General features: G+C 63.9%; 3 protein-coding genes across 6 annotated transcripts; 2 read left to right on the forward strand and 1 right to left on the reverse strand.

The window, feature by feature from the left end:
* The first annotated feature begins 2515 nt into the window (after positions 1-2515).
* Positions 2516-7341, forward strand: LOC131570009 (collagen alpha-1(III) chain-like). Its single transcript, XM_058822342.1, has 5 exons — positions 2516-2614; positions 3390-3921; positions 4702-4740; positions 5323-5830; positions 5940-7341. The coding sequence occupies exons 1-5, from the start codon at positions 2516-2518 to the stop codon at positions 7339-7341; spliced, it is 2580 nt and encodes an 859-aa protein (XP_058678325.1).
* Positions 7342-7768: 427 nt separating this feature from the next.
* On the forward strand, positions 7769-10014 carry RNASEH2C (ribonuclease H2 subunit C). Its single transcript, XM_058822379.1, has 4 exons — positions 7769-7911; positions 8466-8587; positions 9007-9135; positions 9537-10014. The coding sequence occupies exons 1-4, from the start codon at positions 7770-7772 to the stop codon at positions 9582-9584; spliced, it is 441 nt and encodes a 146-aa protein (XP_058678362.1). The 5' UTR covers position 7769; the 3' UTR covers positions 9585-10014.
* On the reverse strand, positions 9731-22016 carry KAT5 (lysine acetyltransferase 5). Of its 4 annotated transcripts, XR_009275833.1 has the most exons (15): positions 21988-22016; positions 21771-21837; positions 20909-20977; positions 20053-20189; positions 18586-18780; positions 17632-17712; positions 16712-16786; positions 15969-16217; positions 14515-14604; positions 14285-14425; positions 13528-13621; positions 13049-13208; positions 12114-12195; positions 10173-10368; positions 9731-10142 (listed from the first exon to the last, which is right to left on the reverse strand). XR_009275833.1 is itself a non-coding variant. In XM_058822378.1 (14 exons), exons 1-14 carry the CDS (start codon positions 21994-21996, stop codon positions 10234-10236), a joined length of 1584 nt encoding a protein of 527 aa, XP_058678361.1. In that variant the 5' UTR covers positions 21997-22016; the 3' UTR covers positions 9731-10233. The 4 variants fall into 4 exon arrangements, 1 of the variants encoding a protein (XP_058678361.1); XR_009275835.1 differs by lacking the exon at positions 18586-18780; XR_009275834.1 differs by lacking the exon at positions 18586-18780 and having other exon boundaries at positions 19975-20189.
* Between the last annotated feature and the right edge of the window lie 1076 nt (positions 22017-23092).

Raw genomic sequence — 23092 nt, forward strand, 5'->3', positions numbered from 1 at the left:
CCCCAACCCCGGCCAATTTCTCCTGATGGATCCTGATGGATCCCCTGATCCCGATGGATCCCCTGGTTGATCCCAATGGATCCCCCCAATCCCTCCACGGGATCCTCAGTCAGGTTCGATGCCGGATTCCCGTTGGCTTTGATCCCAGATCCGGAGTGTTTGGTCAATATCCGCAGCCAATCCCAAACCCTCGTTTAATTTTGGTGCTGGATCCCAAAGATTTGGTCACTATCAGCAGCAAACCCCAGATCTTTGGTGGGTTTTGATGACGGATCCTGAGGATTTGGGTGATTTCAGCTCCCGGTCGGGTTTGGTGCTGGATCCCCAATTCTGCCAGGTCCCCGTGCTCCGGAGGATCCCGGATTTGGGCTCGGATCCCGGGGATTGGGGCAGTTCCGGTGCCTGATCCCGGTCTGATGTCACTACCACAATCCGCTGTCACCGCTGTCACCGCTGTCCCCACCCGCCGTCCCCACCCGCTGTCACACCGGTGTCACCGGTGCCACCGGCCCCGCTCCGCCCCCTCAGCACCGGGACCGGCTGTCCCGGGGCTGTCCCGGTTCTGCCGTCCTGGTGCCGGTCCTGGCTCTGTTATCCCGGTTCCGGCTCTGTTATCCCGACTGTCCCGGTGCAGTCCCGGTGTTATCCTGGTTATGCTGTCCCGGTTCTGTTATCCCGGTCCGGGTTCTGTTATCCCAGTCCCGGTTCTGTTATCCCGGTCCCGGTTCTGTTATCCCGGTCCCGGTTCTGTTATCCCGGTCCCGGTTCTGTTATCCCGGTCCGGGTTCTGTTATCCCAGTCCCGGTTCTGTTATCCCGGTCCGGGTTCTGTTATCCCAGTCCCGGTTCTGTTATCCCAGTCCCGGTTCTGTTATCCCAGTCCCGGTTCTGTTATCCCAGTCCCGGTTCTGTTATCCCGGTCCCGGTTCTGTTATCCCGGTCCTGGCGCTGTTATCCCGACTGTCCCGGTGCTGTCCCGGCTCTGCTGTCCCGGTGGTGCTGTCCCGGTTCTGTTATCCCGGTCCCGGTTCTGTTATCCCGGTCCCGGTTCTGTTATCCCGACTGTCCCGGTGCTGTCCCGGCTCTGCTGTCCCGGTGGTGCTGTCCCGGTTCTGTTATCCCGGTGCCAGCTCTGTTATCCTGGTTGTGCTGTCCCAGTCCCGGTCCTGTCCCGGAGCTGTCCCGGTGTTGTCCCGGTCCCAACAGTGCTGTCCCGGTCCTGTCCCAGTCCTGTCCCAGTCCTGTCCCGGTGCCGGCAGTGCTGTCCCGGTGCCGGCGGTGCCGTCCCAGCCGTTCCGTTCCGTTCCGTTCCGTGCCGTGCCGAGCCGCGCGGTGCCGGTGCCGGTGCCGGCGGTGCCGCCCCGCCGCGCGTCCCCCGTCCCGCCCCGCGCTGCTGTCCCGGACCGGTTCCGCCGGTCGGGCCGGGCCGCGCCGCAGCCGGAGCCGGTCGGGCGGGCGCCGCTTGGGAAATAACGGGGGAGCCCCCGCCCCGGCCCGGGGACAGCCCCGGGGACATCGGGGGACACCGGCGACAGCCATGGCGGACACCGGGGACAGCGGGGGGACACATCGGGGACACCACTGGGACATGGGGGACACCAGGGACACATCGGGGATGGCCAGCGGGGCGGGGGACATCAGGGACACTGGGGACATTGGGACGCGGGGACATCGCAGGACGCGGAAGGGCATTTGGGGACATTGGGGCTCGGGGACATGGGGACAGTGGGGGACGTGGGGACATTGGGACACGGGGACATCGCAGGACACGGAAAGGCATTTGGGGACATTGGGGGACGTGGGGACATTGGGGACATCGAGGGGCGCCTGGGGACAGCAGGGACACGGGTGGGCATTTGGGGACATGAGGACTTTGAGGGACAGAGGGACAGAGGGACATGGGGATGTCGTGCTGAGGGGCGTGGGGACATCGGGGACATCGGGGACGGGGACACGAAGACTTTGAGGACGCGGGGACAGAGGGACAACGAGGACAGAGGGACACAGCGACGGCGCTGTCGCCGGGACCAGGGGGTGTCCGAGGTCACCTGGAGAGACCGGGGGGGGTCACGGCACGCCCGTGTCACCACGGGGGGGTGTGACCTGCGCCCCCCCCCCCCTCGATCCGCTTGGTGCGGCCGGGGCGGGTCCCCGGTAACCCCGAGGAGCGGCGGGGCCGGGAGCGCGGCCGGTCCCACCGGAGCGGGGGGGGGGACACGGGGGGGTCAGGGGTCCTGTAGGCTCCCAGGGGGGCTCTGGGGGTCCTTAGGAGCCCCCCAAGCAGCCTGTGAGTAACCCCGCCCCTTACTGCGTCACTCTACATTAAATATGACGTCACCAATCCCGCCTGTGACATCACCGGGGAGGGCCGGAAGCCTGCGGGGGCGGAGGGGAGCGCTGTGACGTCACAACCTGTCCGCCGCCGCTTCCCCGGACATCGCGGGGCGTGCGTGACGTCACGGATCGAGGGGGCGGGTTGCTGTGACGTCACGGCGCTCCCGGCAGCCCCCGCGGCCATGGCGGGGGGGGGGTCCCTGGGCCCGGCTCGCGGCCGCGCTCGCGCCCCCCGCGCCCCCCGCCCTGCGCCGGCCCCGCCCCTCCGCACGTCATCAGGTGTGCGACGGGAGAGAGGGGCGGGGCAGGGGGGTTTGGGGTCATTTGGGGGAAATTTGGGATATTTGGGTGTGATTTGGGGTCCCTTGAGGGCGTTTTGGGGTCCCTGGGGATGATCTGGGGTCACTTGAGGAGAATTTGGGGTCCCTTGAGAGGAATTTGGGGTCCCTTGAGGTGATTTTGGGCTCCCTGGGTGTGATTTGGGGTGCCTTGAGGCAAATTTGAGGTCCCTTAGGGAGAATTTGGGATCTTTGGGTGTGATTTGTGGTTCCTTGAGGGGAATTTGGCGTCTCTTCAGTGGAATTTTTGATCCCTGGGGGTAATTTGGGGTCTCTTAAGGGGAATTTGGGGTCCCTTAAGGGGAATTTGGGGTCCCTGGGTGTGATTTGGGGTCCCTTGAAGGGATTTTGGGGTATTTGGGTGTGATTTGGGGTCGCTGGGGATGATTTGAGGTCTCTCGAGTGGAATTTGGGATCCCAGGGTGTGACTGGGGGTCCCTCGGGGGGAACGGGGGGCGCCTGGGTGTGGCTTGAGGTCACCTGGGGTGGGTTTGGGGGCGCCTGGGAGGAATTTGGGATATTTGGGTGCGATCTGGGGTCCCTCCATGGGAATTTGGCGTCCCTGGGGATGATTTGGGGTCCCTTGGGGAGAATTTAGGGGCGCTTGATGGGAATCTTTGGTCTCTGCCGGGCCCGTTCGGGGTCCCCCGTGTTGGGTGGGGGTCCCCCGTGTTGGGTGGGGGTCCCTCCCTCCCCCTGACCCCCTCGCCCCGTCCAGGCGGAGCTGCTGCTGCTGCTGCTCGATTCCCCGCCGCTCCCGGAGCGCTCCCCGCTTGGGGCCGATCCCGGTGCCGACGGGCCCGGTTGGGACCCCGGGGCCGCCCTGCTGGCGCTGCTCTCGGAGCCCGGCCCGGGCCCGGGCCCGCCGCGCTCCCTCCTGCTCGTGGCCGCGCTCTCGGTGCTCGCGGCCCGCGGGGACCGCGCGGGGCTGGCGGCGCTGGCGGCGCTGCTGCGGCGCCCGGGAACGGCGGCGGCGGCCCCGGCGGCGGCGGCCGAGTGCGAGCGGGAGCTGCGGCGGATCGCGGCCGCCGCCGGGAGAGCCGGGAGCACCGGGGGCACCGGGAACGCCCCCGAGATCCCCGGGAACATCGGGAGCCCCGGCACCGGGGGCACCGGGAACCCCCCCGAGATCCCTGGGAGCCCCGGGAACATCGGGAGCCCCGGCACCGGCACCGGGGGCACCGGGGGCACCGGGCGGGGCTGCCCCGCGCTGCAGCCGCTGCTGCTGCTGAGGGCGGAGGGGGCGGCAGGTGAGTGGGGGGGGGGTCCCAGTATGGACTGGGAAGGTCCCAGTAAGGACCAAGAGTGTCCCAGTAAGGACTGGGAGGGTCCCAGTGGGTCCCAGTAAAGTCTGAAGGGATCCCAGTCGGTCCCAGTATGGATTGGGAGGGTCCCAGTCAGTCCCAAGAGTATCCCAGTATGGACTGAGGGGTCCCAGTGGGTCCCAGTAAGAGTTGGGACGGTCCCAGTAAGGACTGGGAAGGTCCCAGTGGGTCCCAGTAAGAGTTGGGAGGGTCCCAGTAAGGATTGGAGGGTCCCAGTGGGTCCCAGTAAAGTCTGAAGGGATCCCAGTCGGTCCCAGTATGGACTGAGGGGTCCCAGTAAGGGTTATGAGGATCCTGGTCGGTCCCAGTAAGAGTTGGGAGAATCCCAGCGTGTCCCAGTAAAGTCTGAAGGGGTCCCAGTATGGACTGGGAGGGGGACCAGTCAGTCCCAGTAAGGGCTATGAGGATCCTGGTCGGTCCTAGTGAGGTTTGGGGGGTCCCAGTAAGGACTGGGGGGTTCCCAGTGTGTCCCAGTAAGGACTGGGAGAGTCTCAGAGGCTCCCAGTAAAGTCTGAAGGGGTCCCAGTAAGGACTGGGAGGGTCCCAGTGGGTCCCAGTAAGAACTGGGAAAGTTGAGGGAAAGTTTTGGGCATCCCAGTAAGGACCGGGAGGGTCCTGGTCAGTCCCAGTAAGGGTTGGGGTGTCTCCAGTGGGTCCCAGTAAGGACTGGGAGCCCCCCCCGACCCCTGGTCCCTCCACCCCCAGACCCAGCGGATCCCTGGGGAGAGGCGGGGCTGGATCCGGGTGAGTGCAGAGACCCCAAATCCCAGAGACCCCCCACTCAAATTCCTGGGAACTCCCTCAAAATCCCAGGAACCCCCCAGTCCAAGACCCCTCCCCAGGGACCTCCAAATTCCAGGGACCCCCCCCTCAAATCCCAGGGACCCCTCCCCAAATCCCAGACTCCCCCAGGACCCCAAAAATGCCGGGACCCCCCTCCCCAGATCCCAGGGATTCCCCCCCTTTGGAGCTCCCCCAAACCCTCGAGACCCTCCTCATTTCAATCCCCTGCAAATCCCCGGGACCCCCCCCCCCCAAAATCCCAAACACCTCCCGGACCCCCAAATCCCAGGGACCCCCCCAGGATTCCCCCCTCTTTGGGACCCCCCCCCCCATTTCAATCCCCTGTAAATCCCAGAGACACCCCCCCACCAAAACCCACCCCCCCCCAGGACCCCCAAATCCCAGGACCCCCAAATCCCAGGGGACCCCAAATCCCAGGATTTCAGGGACCCCTCCCAAATCCCAAACCCCCCCACGATTCCCCCCCATTTCAGTCCCACCCCCCATTTCTAACGCCCCCTCCCCTTTCCCCCCCCCCTCCAGGCTTTGCCTTCGGCCTCGCCCCCCCCCGCCCGGGCCCAGCTCCTTCATCTCCCCCGTTCCGGTGCCGGGGGGGCGGTCCCGGGAGCCCCCCCGGTTTTGGCGTGCGCGGACCCGGCCCCGGTGCAGGCGGCGCTGCTGGGGGGGGGTCTCGGCGCGGGGGGGGCTCCGCGATTGGCGGCGCTGGCGCTGCACCCCGCGCTGCCCCCCCCCCCTGCGCCTCTTCTTCCTCCTCTGCCTCCTCCAGGGCGGGGGGCGTCGGGGGGGGGACCCCCAAAACCCGCCCCGCCCCCCCCCCCTCGCGGAGCTGCCCCCCCATTTGGCGGCCGCGCTGTTCCCGGGGGGGGGGCGGCGGCACCGGGGACCCCCCCGAGCTCTTCCTGCCCCGTTTCGAGGCGGCCGCGGCGCTTTGCGACCCCCCCCCAAACTGTCCCGGGAGGGGCTGCAAAGAGACCCCCGACCCCCCCCCCAGACAATCATCCCGGGGGGCCGCGAGTGGCTCTGGGGGCAGGTGGAGTTTTTGGGGGGGGGTCCCCCCGATTTGTTCTGCCGGGCCGTTCTCTCCTATTGCCGCCGTTTCGGGGGGGTCCCGGGGGGGGGATTTGGGGGTCGCGGCTCAGCGGTTGTTGGGGGGGGGTCACCCCGCGGCCCCCCCCGCACCTGCTGGAGCTGGCCAAGGTTTTGGGGGGGTCTCTGGGGGGGGCGCTGATGGCGCAGGTGCTGCGGGCGCCCCCGCCCCCCCCCGGCTCCCCCCAGCTCCGCGCGGTGCTCAGGGTGCTGCGGGACCCCCCCGCGACCCCTCCCCAGATTCTGCCGCAGCTCCGGGGGTACCTGCGGAGGGCGCTGGCGGCCGGGGGGCGCGGCTGGGGGGGGGCTCAGGGGGTCCTGAGCGCCGCCGCCCCCCTCCTGCCCCGCGGGGGAGTCCCGCTGTGCCCCCCCCCGCCGCGAGACCCCCCCTCAATTTGGGGAGGGGGCGACCCCGACCTGTGGGACCGCTGCCGCCTGCAGGGGGCGCTGGCGGCCGCGCTGGGCCCCCCCAAATTGGCCGCGGTTCTGGGCCCCCCCCCCGCGCTGCGCCCCCCGCGCCCCCTCCCCAAAACGGCTCCGGAGGGGGCTCCGGGGGGGGAGGGGGCGCCCCCCCCTCGCTGCTGCCCGCGCCCCCCCCCCCTGCGCATGCGCTGCCTTCCCGGCCCCCCCCCCCGCGTTCGGGGCCCCCCCCCGGAGCCCCCCAGGAGGACCCCGAGGGTTGGTGGGGGGCGCTGCTGGAGGGGGGGGGGGCGGCCCGTGCCCCTCCCACTGCGCCTGCGCCTGGAGCCTCTGGGGGGGCTCCAAAGCGAGGGGACCCCGACCCGAAATGGGGGCTCCGGGACCCCGACCCAAATTGGGGACCCCGAGACCCCTCCCCAGATGGCGGCCCCGCCCCCCCCCGTGCTGGCGCTGCAGGTGCTGCTGGGGGGGGGCGGGGCCTGGGCCGAGGGGGCTCTGGCGGCGTTGGGGGGGGGGTCGCGGGGGGGGTGGGGGAGGGGCGGAGCTGACCCTGACCCTGCGCCCTCCCCGGGCCCTGCCCCCCACCCTCGAGGCCGCCGCCATTTTCAGTCCGGGGAGGGGAGGAGGAGACCCCCAAAAAGGGGGCGGGGTCTCGTTCCTGGCGCCCCTCCCCCCTCTGGAGCTGCCTCTGGGGGTTCGGCTCCGCCCCCTCGCGTTCCCCCCCGCCCTGGGACCCCCCCCGGGCCCGCAGCGCCTTCGAGGCCCTTTGGGGGGCGCTGGGGGGGGGGTCCCGAGACCCTCCTGGTGCTGGGGGGAGGCGCGGCCGCCCCTCCCCCCGCGCTCGCCCCCCTGTTGGTGCCCCTGGAAGGGGGAGGGGCGGGAGGGGGTGGGGGATGGGCCCTGGCGGCCGCTGCCCCCCCCCGGGGGGTGGTCCTGGCGCGGGGGGGACCGGGGGGGGAGGGGCGGGTGCGGGGGCAGCGCTGGGGGGGGGTCCTGCTGCTGGCGCGGCTGCTGCGGGGCGAGGGCGGGGCCTGAGATGTCGCGACATAGTGGGGGGGCGTGTCGGGACATGGCACCCCCAGCCCCTGTTTTGTGACTGTCCCCTCCCTAAAAAAAACTTGGAAAGTGCAAAATTCGTGTCCGGCTCTGTGAGAGGGGGTCTGGGGGGTATTTGAGGAGTGGGGAGGGATGGGAGGGGTCCCGGGGGTCTCTGTGGGGCTGGGGGCTCCCACAGGGCTGGGGGAGGGTCCCCGGAGGTCTGGGAGGGGTCCCAGCACACGAAGAGGGAGTTTAAAAACCCCCCCGACCCCAAACCACATCTCCTATCATTCCTTGCCCCTCCCACTTCCGCCATCTTTCCTCCCCTATGGGCGCCGCCATCTTTGTTCCCTCCAAAATGGCGCGTCCCTTCGCTTCCGGCGCGCCGTGACGTCACTTCCTCCCCAATTCCCTCCCCATTTAAAATGGCGGCTCCGGTTCGGGTCCGGGTCCCTCCCGGGGCTCCCCCGGAGCCGCTCCCGGTTCAGCTCCTGCCCTGCCGCATCCAGCACGACGGGCCCGCGCCTGTGGCCGCGTTCCTGCGGGCCCGGCCCGGCCCCGACGGCGGTGAGGGCTGAGGGGGGCCTGAGGGGGCTCATGAACTTGGGCGATCCTGAGGGGGATCCCCAGTTTGGAGGGGTAGGATTGGGTTTGGGGGGGGCTCCTGAAACTGGGGGATCTTGAGGGGGTTCAGATTTGGGGAGATCCTGAGGGACCTGCTGAATTTGGGTGGATTCTGAATTTGGGGTATCCTGAGGGAGCTTCTAAATTTGAGGGGGTGGGATTCGGTTTGGAGGGGTCGGGGGGGGCTCTGGGGATGGGGTGGGGTCGGGTTTGGGGACCCCGGGCGGATTTTTGGGGGTCCCTGGGAGGTTTTGGGGGTCCCGGACAGGTCTGGGGAATCCCTAGTGGGTTTATGGGGGTCCCAGGGTGGTTTTGAGGGGGTTTTGGGGGTCCCAGGCAGGTTTTTGGGGGTCCCGGGGAGGTTTTAGGGTTATTTTGAGGGTCTCTCCTCTCTCACTCTGTCCCCCCCACCCCAGATCTGTGGGCCTTGTTCCGGGGGCGCCGTTTGGGGGTCCCGGGTGGGTTTTTGGGGGTCCCTCATTCTCTCCCCCCCCCAGATCTGTGGGCCTCGTTCCGGGGGCGCCGTTTGGGGGGTCGGGAGCTGCCGCTGCCCCCCGGATACACGGGGGCCGTGCTGAGGGGGGGGGAGCCCGGAGAGACCCCCCTGGGGGACACCCAGGTGAGACAGAGAGACCCCCAAATCCCTCCACGGGGCAGAGACCCCCACCCAAAATCCCTCCATAGGGCAGACACCCCCCCCGTGGGGCAGAGACCCCCAACTCTTTTCCCCTCCTTGGGGGTCTCAGTCCCTCCCGGGGCATCTCAGCCCCCCAATTTCCCTTGCCAGGGGTCTCAGCCCCCCATTTTTCCCCCCTCCCAGGGGTCTCAGCCCCCCCATTTTCCCTTCTTGGGCCCTCTTGGGTCTCAGCCCCATCCCGGGGGTCTCACCCTCTCCATTTCCCCTTTTGAGGGGTCTCAGCCCCAATTTCCCCTCTTGGAGGGGTCTCAGCCCCAATTTCCCCTCTTGGAGGGGTCTCAGCCCCTCTCCTGGGGGGTCTCAGCCCCGTGCCCCCGCTGCCCTTTGCCCTTTGCCCCCAGGCGGGGTCGGTGACATCGGTGACAGTGACGGGGACGTTCGGGGCCATCACGGACTGGGGGGGTGACACCGCGCCCCCCCCCGGGCGGGGCCTGGCCCGGGCCCTGCAGTGGGGACCCCTGGCCCAGAGCGTGAGTCTGGGGGGGGCTTTGGGGGTCACCTTTGGGGGGGTCCGGGGTCACCTTTGGGGGTCTGGGGTCAGGTTTGGGGGGTTTTTGTGTCACACTTTGGGGGTCTGGGGTCACATGGGTGGGTGGGGGTCTCATTTTGGGGGTCCGGGGTCACATTGTGGGAGTCAGAGTCACATTTGGGGGGTCTGGGGTCACATTTAGGTGGGTGGGCTTACATTTGGAGGAGTGGGATTACATTTGGGGGTCTGGGGTCCCATTTGGAGGAGCTGGGGTCACTTTTGGGTGGGTGTGGTCACATTTGGGGGTCTTGGGTCACATTTGGGGTCACATTTTGGGGGTCTGGGGCCCCATTTGGGGTCTGGGGTCCCATTTGGGGGTCCCTGACCCCGCCCCTCCCCCAGCTCCACGCCCCCGTGACTGAGGACAGCGAGGAGGAGGCGGAGCCATGAGAGGCCACGCCCAGATGGGTGGTGCCTGAACAAGCCACGCCTCTCTCATGACATCAATGGACCAACTGCAGCCACGCCCAGAATGGATGGCGCATTAAAGCCATGCCCACCTCATTAACATCACTGACCACACCCAGTGGGTGGGGCTTATTTAATGAGAGTGCCTGGAGTCTCTCCCAGTGTGGGTGGAGCCTGTGGAGGCTCCACCTACTTTATTTAAAAGACCAAATATGTTCATAGGATGCCCCGCCCACAAATGATGCCCCTCTCTCTGTGGGTGGGGCTCAAAAAGCCACACCCACAAATGCAGCCACTCCCACAGTGGGCGGAGCCTCCCAAACAACACCCACGGGGCCACTCCCACAGTGGGTGTGGCCTGATAAGACCTCACCCCTTTCTTGGTCAATAAAGGATTTGCAGCGCCAGCTGTGGGCGGGGCCAGGTGCTGTTTAATGAGGGGCCGCCGGTAACAAAGGGGGCGTGGCCTGGCAGGGCGTGGCCCAGGGGTCAGGCCGGGCAGGGCACAGCCTGGGTGTGTCCTCATGGGGCGTGTCCCAGGTGGGTGTGGCCTGCCTGGGTGTGTCCCAGGTGGGTGTGGCCAGCCTGGGTGTGTCCCTGGTGGGTGTGGCCTGCCTGTGTGGGCGTGGCCTCACCATTTGCCGCGCTTGCTCCAGTCCTTGGGGGTGAAGTGCAGGCACTTGGCGTCGATGCGCAGCAACCGCTTGAGCATGGCGCGCTCGTGGCCCTCGACGATGTCCTCGGACAGCGTCAGGATGTACTGACCCTGTGGGACAGGTGTGTACAGGTGAGACAGGTGTGTACAGGTGTGTCAGGTGTGTACAGGTGTGCGCGCTCGTGGCCCTCGACGATGTCCTCGGACAGCGTCAGGATGTACTGACCCTGTGGGACAGGTGCGTACAGGTGAGACAGGTGTGTACAGGTGTGTCAGGTGTGTACAGGTGAGACAGGTGTGTAAGGTGTGCACAGGTGAGAGAGGTGTGCACAGGTGAGACAGGTGTGCACAGGTGTGTCAGGTGTGCACAGGTGAGACAGGTGTGTAAGGTGTGCACAGGTGAGAGAGGTGTGCACAGGTGAGACAGGTGTGCACAGGTGTGTCAGGTGTGCACAGGTGAGACAGGTGTGTACAGGTGTGTCAGGTGTACACAGGTGAGACAGGTGTGTACAGGTGTGTCAGGTATGTACAGGTGTGCGCGCTCATGGCCCTTGACGATGTCCTCGGACAGCGTCAGGATGTACTGACCCTGTGGGACAGGTGTGTACAGGTGAGACAGGTGTGTACAGGTGAGACAGGTGTGTACAGGTGTGTCAGGTGTGTACAGGTGAGACGTGTGTCAGGATGTACTGACCCTGTGGGACAGGTGTGCACATTTGAGACAGGTGTGTCAGGTGTGTACAGGTGAGACAGGTGTGTACAGGTGAGACGTGTGTCAGGATGTACTGACCCTGTGGGACAGGTGTGCACAGGTGAGACAGGTGTGTAAGGTGTGTACAGGTGAGACAGGTGTGTACAGGTGTGTCAGGTATGTACAGGTGTGCGCGCTCGTGGCCCTCGACGATGTCCTTGGACAGCGTCAGGATGTACTGACCCTGTGGGACAGGTGTGCACAGGTGAGACAGGTGCGTACAGGTGTGTCAGGTGTGGACAGGTGTGTCAGGTATGTACAGGTGTGCGCGCTCGTGGCCGTTGACGATGTCCTCGGACAGCGTCAGGATGTACTGACCCTGTGGGACAGGTGTGTACAGGTGAGACAGGTGTGTACAGGTGTGTCAGGTGTGTACAGGTGTGTACAGGTGAGACAGGTGTGTACAGGTGTGTCAGGTATGTACAGGTGTGCGCGCTCGTGGCCCTTGACGATGTCCTCGGACAGCGTCAGGATGTACTGACCCTGCGGGTGAGACAGGTAGGACACGTGTGTACAGGTGTGCACCGGTGTGTCAGGATGTACTGACCCTGTGGACAGGTGTGTACAGGTAGAACAGGTGTGCACAGGTGTGTCAGGATGTACTGACCCTGTGGGACAGGTGTGCACAGGTAGAACAGGTGTGCACAGGTGTGTCAGGATGTACTGACCCTGTGGGACAGGTGTGCACAGGTAGAACAGGTGTGCACAGGTGTGTCAGGATGTACTGACCCTGTGGGACAGGTGTGCACAGGTAGAACAGGTGTGCACAGGTAGAGCAGGTGTGCACAGGTGTGTCAGGATGTACTGACCCTGTGGGACAGGTGTGCACAGGTAGAACAGGTGTGCACAGGTGTGCCAGGATGTACAGACCCTGCACAGGGGGCGCAGGTGAGATAGGTGGGTACAGGTGTGTACAGGTGATACAGGATGCACTGACCCTGCACAGGTGTGCACAGGTGAACGACAAATTTGTGGCACCCAGGTGTCCAAAGGGGGACACAGGGAGGTGTTTCATGGCCCTCCCAGGTGTGTGCTTGGGTCCCCCCAGGTGTGTTTGGGGCCCCCCAGGTGTGTTGAAGCCCCCCCAGGTGTGTTTGGGCCCCACCTTGTAGTAGTTGATGAGGTTCAGGTACTGCAGCGTGGAGATCACGTCCTCCTTCTTGATGCTCGTGATCTCGCTGATCTCACTGCGGGGGGAGGGGCCAATCAGGGGGGGCTCCACCCCCTGACCCCCCCCAAAATTCCCTCACCCCCCCTGAGCCCCCAAACCCCCCCCAAAATTCCCCAAAATCCTCCCAAAATCCCCCAGACCCATCTGAGACCCCCAACCCCCCCTCAAGGTTGGGTAAATGAGGGGGTGGAGCCTAGAATGTGTGGGCGTGGTTAAAATGTGGGGGTGTGGCCTGGAGAAGGTGCCACACCCCTTGTGGTGGGCATGGTTTGAGGAGGGGGTGGATCCTTGTGGCCAAAAAGGGGCATGTCTTCTGCAAGTGGGCGTGGCCTGTGTGAGCTGCCCATATTTGGTATTGCTTGTGTGGGTGGAGCTTAGGGAAGGGGTGGAGCCTCATGGAAATGGGTGTGGCTTCATGAAGGGGCGTGGTGTGGGTGAGCTGCCCATATTTGGTATTGTGTGGGTGGAGCTTTGGGAAGGGGTGGAGCCTGAAGGAAAGGGGTGTGGCCTGGGTGAACTGCTTGTATTGGGTATAGTTCTGTGGTGGGTGGAGCCTTAAGAAAAGGGGCGTGGCCTGGGTGAGCTGCCCATATTTGGTATTGCTTGTGTGGGTGGAGCTTAGTGAAGGGGTGGAGCCTCAAGGAAAGGGGCGTGACTTTATGAAGGGGCGTGGCCTGGGTGAACTGCTTGTATTGGCTATTACCCCATGGTGGGCGGGGCTTTGGGAAGGGGTGGAGCTTCAGGGTGGGGGTTTATAAGGGGAATGTGACCTCGGAAAGGGGGCGTGTCTGCAGGAAGAGGTGTGTCTCTGTGGGAAGGGGGGCGTGTCCCGGGAAGGGGGCGTGTCCCGGGAAGGGGGCGTGTCTCACTTGATGGTGATCTGGGGCCGCTCGCCCGCCTCGGCCTTGAGCCCCATGAGGATCTCGAGGATGGTCTGGGACCAATAACTGCGGTACGAGAGCAGCCCCAGGTCCGAGAGCGGCTTCTCAGGCGTGCCCGTCTTGCCCTCCACCTTGGACAGCTCGTAACCTGCACAGGTGAGGGAGCAGGTGAGACAGGTGAGGGACTGGGCAGGGACAGGGCTGGGACAGGTGAGACAGGTGAAACAGGGGACAGGTGAGGGACAGGTGAGAGACAGGGGAAACAGAGGGGACAAGTGGGTACAGGGGACAGGTGAGGGACAGGTAGGGGCAGGTGAGGACACCTGAAGATTTGGGGTTTCTCAGGGTTTGGGGTGGGATTTGGAGGGGTTTCTCAGAACTTCAGGTGAGTTTAGGGTGGGATATTGGGATTCCCAGGGTTTTGGGGTGGGATTTGGGGTTTGGGGTGGGGTTTGGGGGGCACTGACTGAACTCGATGAGCAGCTTGCCGTAGCCGCGGCGCTGGTACGGGGGCAGGGTCAGGATGCACGCCACGTTGTAATCCTCGGTCGACTCCTTCTCCTGCAGGAGACCCCAGGAATGGGACCCCAAAAATCTCTGGAACTACCCCAAAATCCCCTGGGGCCACCCCACAATCCTCCCAGGAATGGGAACCCAAAAACTCCCCAGGAATGGGACCCCAAAATCCCCTGGGGCCACCCCAAAAACCTACAGGATAATCCCAGGACCCCAAAATCCTCTGGGACCACCCCAAATCCAGACCCCCAAATCCCCTCCAATCCCCATAAATCCTCCCCAAATCCCCTCTAGACCCCAGTCCCCTTCAAATCCCCTCCAAATTCCCCCAAGCCCTCTCCAGATCTCCCCAGATCCCCCCAAATCCCCTCCAGATCCCTGAAATCTCCTCCAAATCCCCTCTAGACCCCCCCTAATTTCCCCCCAAATCTCCTCCAGAACCCCCAGACCTCCTAAATCCCCAAATCCCCTCAAATCTTCCCCAAATCTCCTCCAGATCCCTCAAATCCCCCTCAAATCCTCTCCAGACCCCCCAAACCCTCTCCAGACCTCCCCAAATCCCCCCAGACCCCCCAGTTCCCCCCCAAATCCCCTCTAGACCCCCCAAATTCCCTGCAGACCCCCAAACCCCTCCCAAATCCCCCAAAAATCTCCCCCAAATCCCCTCCAGACCCCCCAATTCCCCCCCAAACTCCCCCAGACCCCCACCTTGGAGAAGTAGCCGACGATGTGGAACCCCTTGCAGTCGTACTCGGTCATGACGTAGAAGAGGAAGGGGTCGGTGTCGTAGTAAAGGGTCTTGTGGTCCAGGAAACACTTGGCCAGCAGGCAGAGGTTCTGGGAGTAGCTCTGGGGAGGGGTCCCGGGGGTCTCAGCGGGGTTTGGGGCGGGGGGGAGCCCCCCGGGACCCTCCCCAGAGCCCCTCAAATTGCCCTGACCTTGTTCTTGCGGCCGTCGATCTCGAAGAAGGAGATGGTGCCCTTGCGGTAAATCTCGTTGCCAGGGGGGTGCCGCAGGTCACACTTGGTCTGGGGGGGTTTTGGGGTATTTTTGGGGGGGTTTTGGGGGTGGGAAGGGGAAGATCGAGGGTGAAAATGGGGAGAAGAGGGAAATTGGGGAACAGAAATGGGGAGAGTTTAGAGGGAGGGAATTTGGGGTAAGGGGGTGTCTAAATCCCCAAATGCCTCCAAAAATATCCAGATCGCCCTAAAACTCCCCCAATTAACCCTAAAACTCCCCCAAATCCCCTTGAAAGCCCCCAGAATCTCCTCAAATCTCTCTGGGGATGCCCCAGATCAGGGATTTCTGGGTCCAGCCTCACCCTGCCTGTCCAAATTCCTTTAAAACTCCCCCAAAAGCCATTGAAACTCCCCCAAACCTCCTAAACTCCCCCAAATCCTCCTGAAACTCCCTTAAAATTCCCCCAAATTCCCCTGAAATTCCCCAAACCCCCCTAAAACTCCCCCAAATCTCCCTGAACCCTCCCAAATCCCGCTAAAGCTCCTCCAAACCCCTCTAAACTCCCCTAAACCCACCAAAAACTCGCCCAAATCCTCTTGAAACTCCCCTAAAATTCCCCCAAACTGCCCTAAACTGCCCTAAATCTCCCCAAATCCCCCTAAAACCACCCTGAAACCCCCTCAAATCCCCCCCCAAATTCCTCTAAACCTCCTTCAAACCCCCCCAAACTCCCTAAAACTCCCCCCCAAGTCCCCCAAAATCCCTCCCCAAACTCCTCCTGGCCCCGTTTACCAGGTGCCTCTGGAGGCAGCGCAGGCTGTGGCCGTACTTGAGGCAGAACTCGCACAGGTACAGCACCGGCAGCCCCCCCAAACACCCCCAAAACACCCCCAAATCCCCCCAAATTCCCCCAAAAAACCCCCCCAAATCCCCCAAAAAACCCCCCCAAATCCCCCCAAAAACCCCCCAAATTCCCCCAAAAAACCCCATTTACCAGGTGCCTCTGGAGGCAGCGCAGGCTGTGGCCGTACTTGAGGCAGAACTCGCACAGGTACAGCACCGGCAGCACACCCAAAACACCCCCAAATCCCCCCAAACACCCCCCAAATTCCCCAAAATCCCCCAAAAAACCCCGTTTACCAGGTGCCTCTGGAGGCAGCGCAGGCTGTGGCCGTACTTGAGGCAGAACTCGCACAGGTACAGCACCGGCAGCACACCCAAAACACCCCCAAATCCCCCCAAACACCCCCCAAATTCCCCAAAATCCCCCAAAAAACCCCGTTTACCAGGTGCCTCTGGAGGCAGCGCAGGCTGTGGCCGTACTTGAGGCAGAACTCGCACAGGTACAGCACCGGCAGCACACCCAAAACACCCCCAAATCCCCCCAAACACCCCCCAAATTCCCCAAAATCCCCCAAAAAACCCCGTTTACCAGGTGCCTCTGGAGGCAGCGCAGGCTGTGGCCGTACTTGAGGCAGAACTCGCACAGGTACAGCACCGGCAGCCCCGTCAGCTCCTGCGGGTACGGTGAGAAGTACCAGGGCTTGAGGCGGTGCCGGCCCAGCTCGATGCACTCGATGTTCTTCATCCTGGTGACGATGTCGTCGTGGCTGCGGTCGGACACCAGGCTGCCCGTCATCCTCGGGGCCGAGGGGGCTCCGTCCGACGAGTCCTGGGAGTCCTGGGGGTCAAAAATGGGGGAAAAGGGGTCAGAAATGGGGACACGGACAGGGGACGTGGCTGGGGTGGGACACCAGGCTGCCCGTCATCCTCGGGGGCTCCGTCCTGGGAGTCCTGGGGACAGAGATGGGGACAGAGATGGGGACAGAGATGGGGACAGAGATGGGGACAGTCGTGGGGGGCACAGGGGGCAGGGATGGGGTCATGGTGGAGCAGCCCCTCCCCCCCAGTGTCCCCAGGTGTGTCCCCAGCTGTCCCAGGTGTGTCCCAGGTGTGTCCCTAGCTATCCCAGGTGTGTCCCAGGTGTCCCCAGCTGTCCCAGGTGTGTCCCAGGTATCCCCTCAGGTATCCCAGGTGTGTCCCCAGCTGTCCCAGGTGTGTCCCAGGTGTCCCCTCAGGTATCCCAGGTGTGTCCCCAGGTATCCCAGGTGTGTCCCCAGCTGTCCCAGGTGTCCCCAGGTGTGTCCCCAGGTGTGTCCCCCCAGGTGTCCCCACCTCGTCTGTCCCCAGACACGCCGATTTCCTCTTCCGGCCCGGCTGAGCCGCCACCGCCCGGCGAGCGGAGCCGTTCTGAGGGGAGAGAGGGGGGTAAGTGCCTGAAAACCCCAAAATCATCCCTGAAATCACCTCCAAAATACCCCAATATCACCCTCCAAAATCATCCCACAAAATCACCCCAAATCACCCCCAAAATCAATACAAACCCCCCCAAACTGCCCCAAAATCATCCCAAAACTGCCTGAAATCCTCCCAAATCCCCCCAAACCCTCCCTGCCCCCCCAAATGATGCCAGACACCCCCAAATCCCACAGAATTCCCCACATTTGGGAATTCCCCCGGATTTGGGGATCCCCCTGTGGGTCTGGGGACACCCCCAGTGAGTGGCATGGGGTTACTGGTGTGTTACTGGGCCATACTGGTGTTACTGGTCCATACTGGTGTATCAGTGGTGTGTTACTGGTGTTACTGGGCCATACTGGTGCGTTACTGGTGCGTTACTGGTGCATTACTGGTGTGTTACTGGTGCGTTACTGGTGCGTTACTGGTGTGTTACTGGGCTGTACCGGTGTGTGATTGGTCCATACTGGTGTGTTAGTGCTGTATGATGGGTGTTACTGGTCCATACTGGAGTTAATGGTGTGTTACTGGTTGGTTACAGGTGTGTTATTGGTGTGTTATTGGTGTTACTGGTCCGTACTGGTGTGTTATTGGTGTGTTACTGGTCCGTACTGGTATGTTAGTTGTATGTTACTGGTGTTACTGGTCCGTACTGGTGCGTTAGTGGTGTGTTACTGGTGTTACTGGTGCGTTAGTTGTGTGTTACTGGTGTTACTGGTCCGTACTGGTGTGTCATTGGTGTGTTACTGGTGTGTCATTGGTGTGTTACTGGTGTTACTGGTGCGTACTGGGCTCACCTGGGGGAACACGGACGCCTGCGAGGTCTCGGTGGGGGCGGGGACGGGCGTGGCCGGGGACACCACCTCGACCTTGCGCTTCTGGGACCAGCAAAGACCAGTTCAGACCAGTGCAAACCAGTCCAGACCAATCAATCCCAGTTCAGTCCCTCCCAGTCCATCCCAGTTCCCTCCCAGTCCCTCCCAGTCCCTCCCAGTCCATCCCAGTCCATCCCAGTCCCCCCCAGTCCCTCCCAGTCCATCCCAGTCCCTCCCAGTCCATCCCAGTTTGTCCCAGTCCATCCCAGTTTGTCCCAGTCCCTCCCAGTCCCTCCCAGTCCCTCCCAGTCCATCCCAGTCCATCCCAGTCCCTCCCAGTCCCTCCCAGTCCCTCCCAGTGTTCCCAGTACCCCCAAGGAAGGGGAGGCTCAGGGGACACCCGGCTGTGGGGACAGGGACACCATGGGGACATTGGGGCCATTGGGAACCCTGGGGACATTTGGGGCTACTTGGGACATGTGGGGACAATGGGGACCCTGGGGACATTTGGGGACCCTGGGGACACCAGAGACCCTGGGGACATTTGGGGCCATTGGGAACCATGGGGATGTGTGGGGACATTTGTGGACCCTGGGGACATTTGGGGACATTGGAGCCATTGGGAACCCTGGAGCCATTGGGGCCATTGGTGACATTGAGGACATTGGGGACATCGGGGACATTTGGGACCTTGGGGCCATTTGGGGCCATTGGGAACCCTGGGGACAATGGGGACCCTGGAGCCATTTGGGACACTGGGGTCCTTGGAGCCATTGGGGACCCTGGGGACATGTGAGACCCTGGGGACATTTGGAGACATTTGAGAATCCTGGGGCCATCAAGGGACATTGGAGCCATTGGGGACCCTGGGGCCATCTGGGGACATTTGGGGACATTTGGGGACATTTGGGGCCATGTGGGGCCCCCGGGCGTTACCGTGGGGCGCAGGGGGGGCTCGGCCTCGCTCTCCTTGGGCAGGTGCAGGCGGAGCGTGATGGGTGGTGGCCCTGCTGGTGGCCCTGCTGGTGGCCCTGCCGGTGGCCCCGGTGGTGGCCCCGGTGGTGGCCCCGGTGGTGGCCCTGGCAAACTCTTCCCGCTGGCCACCGGCAGCGCCAGCTCCAGGCTCTTCCTCTGCGCCGGGAGGAAGAGGAGGGTTTAGGGGACAAGGAGGGGACACCCAGAGGACACCGAGGGGACAAAGCCACCGCGGCTCGGGGCCCTCCCGGAACCCCCCGGGTCCCCTCCCTGGGCTCCTAAAGGGGTCACGGATGTCCCCAAGGGACCAGGGACATCCTCAGGGTCCCCAAGGTCCCCTTAAAGGGGTTGGAAACGTCCCCAGAGTCCCCTTAAAGGGGTCAGGGGTGTCCCCAAGGGACCAGGAATGTCCCCAAGAGGTCAGGAATGTCCCCAGGGTCCCCTTAGAGGGGTCAGGGATGCCCCCAGAGGGACAGGGGTGTCCCCAAGGTCCCCTTAAAGGGGTTGGAAATGTCCCCAGGGTCCCCTCAGAGAGGTCAGGGATGTGCCCAAGGAATCAGGGATGTCCCCAAGGGGTTGGAAATGTCCCCAGGGTCCTTTAAAAGGGTCGGAAATGTCCCCAGGGTCCCCTTAGAGGGGTTGGGGATGTCCCCATGGGGTCAGAGATGTCCCCAAGGAATTGAGGATGTCCCTAAGGTCCCCAGAGAGGGGCTGGGGATGTCCCCAAGGTTCCTTAAAGGAGTTGAGAATGTCCCCAGGGTCCCTTAAAAGGGTCAGAAATGTCCCCAGGGTCCCTAAAGGGGCTGGGGATGTCCCCAAGGGTCCAGGGTGGCCCCTGGAGGGGTCCTGGGGATGTCACCACCCCCCAAGGGGTGTCCCCAGGTGAGTGTCCCCCCTCCAAGGGGGTTTGGGGACTCCAGGTCTGTCCCCAATGGCTCCGAGTGTCCCTTGTCCCTGTCCCCATCCTGGCCCCTGTCCCTGTGTCCCTCCCGTGTGTCCCCTCAGTGCTGGCCCTGCTCAGTCCCCAAGGCTGCCCCTGCACTGTCACCTGCCCCTGGTGTCCCCAAACTCTGTGCCTTGCTGTCCCCTCAATGTCCCCTGTCCTCGTGTGTCCCACATGTCCCTGTGTCCCCCCCAGTGTCCCCATGTTCCCCCGTGTCCCCTCACCGTGTCCCTGTCAGGGGAGCCAGGCTGTGACCCTGGCAGGCCGTGTCCCCATGTCCCCCCCATGTCCCCATTGTCCCCTCACCGTGTCCCTGTCAGGGGAGCCAGGCTGTGACCCTGGCAGGCCGTGTCCCCATGTCCCCCCATTGTTCCCATGTCCCCACCATGTCCCCAATGTCCCCTCACCGTGTCCCTGTCGGGTGACCCCGGCCGTGACCCGGGCAGTGTCCCCATGTCCCCACCATGTCCCCAATGTCCCCTCACCGTGTCCCTGTCGGGTGACCCCGGCCGTGACCCGGGCAGGCCGTTCTTGGTGGGGGTTTTGGCCTCCTTGCGCGGCACCTGCACCCGCTTCAGGTCCAGCCGGTCGTGGGTCACCCACTCGTCCAGGCGCTTGTTGACTGGGGACAGAGGGGACACCGTGTGACAATGCCACCCCAGTGCCACCCAATGACCTCTCAACGACCCTTACGTCCCCATGTCCCCCCCATGTCCCCCCCATGTCCCCTTGTCCTCCCATGTCCTCTTGTGTCCCTTCATGTCCCCGTGTCTCCATGGCCCCTGTGTCCTTGTGTCCTTCCCTGTCCCCCCATATCCTCTGTGTCCCCTGCATGCCACCATGTCCCCCATGTCCCTGTGTCCCCCCCAGTGTCCCCAGTGCCACTCACAGTCAATGTAGTGCACGTAGAACAGTTTGTCCCCAGTGTCCCCAGTGTCCCCAGTGTCCCCAGTGTCCCCAGTGCCACTCACAGTTGATGTAGTGCACATAGAACAGTTTGTCCCCAGTGTCCCCTCCATGTCCCCTCCATGTCCCCCGTGTCCCCCCCAGTGTCCCCAGTGGCACTCACAGTCGATGTAGTGCACGTAGAACAGTTTGTCCCCAATGTCCCCAATGTCCCCCAATGTCCCCAGTGTCCCCAGTGTCCCCAGTGGCACTCACAGTCGATGTAGTGCACGTAGAACAGTTTGTCCCCAATGTCCCCAATGTCCCCAGTGTCCCCATGTCCCCAGTGTCCCCAGTGGCACTCACAGTCGATGTAGTGCACGTAGAACAGTTTGTCCCCAATGTCCCCAATGTCCCCAGTGTCCCCATGTCCCCAGTGTCCCCAGTGGCACTCACAGTCGATGTAGTGCACGTAGAACAGTTTCCTCCCGCTGATGTCCTTCACGCTCAGGATCTCGGCTAGCGCTGCAATGAGGGGGGGTCACCACTGATCCCCTTCTGGGGACCCCCCCCCCAGGGACCCCAAAATTTCCAGGGCCCCCCAAAACCCCCCCAGGAACCCCAAAACCCATTCAGGGACCCCCAACACCTGTAAGGGGACCCCAAAATTCACCCAGAGATCCCCAAAACTCACCCAGGGATCCCCAAATTTACCCCAGGGACCCTCAAAACAGCCCCAGGGACCCCCAAACCTACCCAGGGACACCCAAATTCCCCCCAGGGACCCCAAACCCAACCCAGGGACCCCCAAAACTCCCCCACGGACCCCCCAAAACCGTCCAGGAGCCCCAAAACCGTCCCACGGACCCCCCAAACCCAAACAGGGACACCCAAATTCCCCCCAGGGACCCCCAAACCCACCTAGGGACCCCTAAATTCCCTCCAGGGACCCCCAAACCCACCTAGGGACCCCCAAATTCCTCCCAGGGACCCCCAACACTCTGACAGGGAGCCCAAACACACCCAGGGACCCCCAGATTGCACCCAGGGACCTCCCCAACCCCCCCATGATCCCCTCATGTCCCCGACACCCCCTCGGGACCCCCGACACCCCCAGGCCAGGCCCCACCCCTTATTTAGACCCCGCCCCCAACGCGTCCCGCCTCTTGCCTCAAACCCCGCCCCCAACAGCCACGCCCCTTTTCCCTCACCAGGCCCCGCCCCCTCCCCGCTCTTTCCTTCAGCCCCCGCCCCCTCCTCAACCCCGCCCCCGCGCCCTGATTGGCTGCCTCCCGCGCTAAGCCCCGCCCCCACTCACGCCACTCATCCTCGTTGTCCTGGTTACGGCGCAGCACGGGCAGGCGGCAGCCCTCGGACACCTCCCCCTGCGGGGGCGGGGCCTCGTCAGGGCCGGGAGGGCCCCAAAAGCCCCGCGGGGGATTCGGGGGGTCCCCGAACCCTTCGGGAGGCTCCCGGAACCCCTCGGGAGGGTCCCCGAACCCCCTGCGCGCTGCCCCCCCCCGCCCGCTCCCCACCTCCGCCATTCTCCTCCCGGCCTCCGCTTCCGGCCGGCCCCCGACGCGCTTCCGGGATGCGGCCCCGCCCCTTTCCTGTTTTTAGCCCCGCCCCGCCCCCGGCTCCGCCTCCGCTTGGCGGGAGCGCCCGGGAGTGGGCGGGGCTTTCCCGGCAGCTGCGTCACGTGGGGCGCGCGGCGCTTCCGCGAGCGGCGGCGCGAGTGGGGCCCCCCCCGCCCTTCCCCCACCCCCGGGACCCCCCGGGAACCCCCCGGGACCCCCCGGACCCCCAACATGGAGGACGGTGAGTGCCGAACCCCCCCGGGGCGGTTTTGGGCCGTTCTGACCCCGGTGACGTCGGGGGTCGCGGGGTGAGGGCACTTTAAGGGGGGGGGGGGTTTGGTGGGGGGGTGGCTCATTGGAGGGGTGGGGGGGGTTTGTGGGGAGACCCCTCCCCTTAAAGTGACCCCCCCGTGGAATGGCCCCGTTTTGTTGCGACACCCCAGTGAAGAGACCCTGACCCACTTTGTGTGACCCCTCCCCTTTAAGTGACCTCCTCGTTTAAGAGACCCCTCTCCTTTATTTTACACCCCCTTAAAGTGACCCTTCCCCTAAAGTGACCCCTCCCCTTTAAAGCGACCCCTCCCCTAAAAGTGACCCCCACCAAAAGTTATCCCCCCTATAAAGTGACCCCTTTTGTGACACCCCGTTGTTAATGTGACCCTTCCCCTTAATGCGACCCCTCCCCTTAATTCGACCCCCCTAAAGCGACCCCTCCCCTTTATTTAACCCCCCCTTAAAGTGACCCTTCCCCTAAAAGTGACCCCTCCGCTTAAAGTGATACCCCCTAAAGTGACCCCTCCCCTTAATGTGACACCCCTCAAAGTGACCCCTCCCCTTTAAGTCACCCCCCCTTTAATGTGACCCCTCCCCTAAAATCGACACCCCTAAAGTGACCCCTCCCCTTAAAGTGACCCCGTTTTATTACGACACCCCAGTGAAAGGACCCTCACCCCGTTTGTGTGACCCCTCCCCTTAATGTGATCCCTCCCCTTAAAATGACCCCTCCCCTTTAAGGGACCCCTCCCCTTAAGTGACCCCCTTAAAGTGACCCCCTTGAAGTGAC

The sequence above is a fragment of the Ammospiza caudacuta genome, chromosome 32, assembly GCF_027887145.1.
Source record: "Ammospiza caudacuta isolate bAmmCau1 chromosome 32, bAmmCau1.pri, whole genome shotgun sequence".
In the NCBI taxonomy this organism is placed as follows: Eukaryota; Metazoa; Chordata; class Aves; order Passeriformes; family Passerellidae; genus Ammospiza; species Ammospiza caudacuta.

Bases quoted from the DNA above. Each gene is read 5' to 3' on its own strand.
- LOC131570009 (XM_058822342.1), top strand. From the start codon at position 2,516: ATGGCGGGGGGGGGGTCCCTGGGCCCGGCTCGCGGCCGCGCTCGCGCC. The intron at 3,922-4,701 runs GTGAGTGGGGGG...CTCCACCCCCAG, and splicing joins GAGGGCGGAGGGGGCGGCAG to ACCCAGCGGATCCCTGGGGA. The intron at 5,831-5,939 runs GTGGAGTTTTTG...GTCGCGGCTCAG, and splicing joins GCGAGTGGCTCTGGGGGCAG to CGGTTGTTGGGGGGGGGTCA.
- RNASEH2C (XM_058822379.1), top strand. From the start codon at position 7,770: ATGGCGGCTCCGGTTCGGGTCCGGGTCCCTCCCGGGGCTCCCCCGGAG. The intron at 7,912-8,465 runs GTGAGGGCTGAG...TCCCCCCCCCAG, and splicing joins CCGGCCCGGCCCCGACGGCG to ATCTGTGGGCCTCGTTCCGG. The intron at 8,588-9,006 runs GTGAGACAGAGA...CTTTGCCCCCAG, and splicing joins CCCCCCTGGGGGACACCCAG to GCGGGGTCGGTGACATCGGT.
- KAT5 (XM_058822378.1), bottom strand. The intron at 20,190-20,908 runs GTGAGTGCCACT...CTCTGTCCCCAG, and splicing joins CTACGTGCACTACATCGACT to TCAACAAGCGCCTGGACGAG. The intron at 13,622-14,284 runs GTGGGGGTCTGG...GGTCTCCTGCAG, and splicing joins TCGTCGGCTACTTCTCCAAG to GAGAAGGAGTCGACCGAGGA.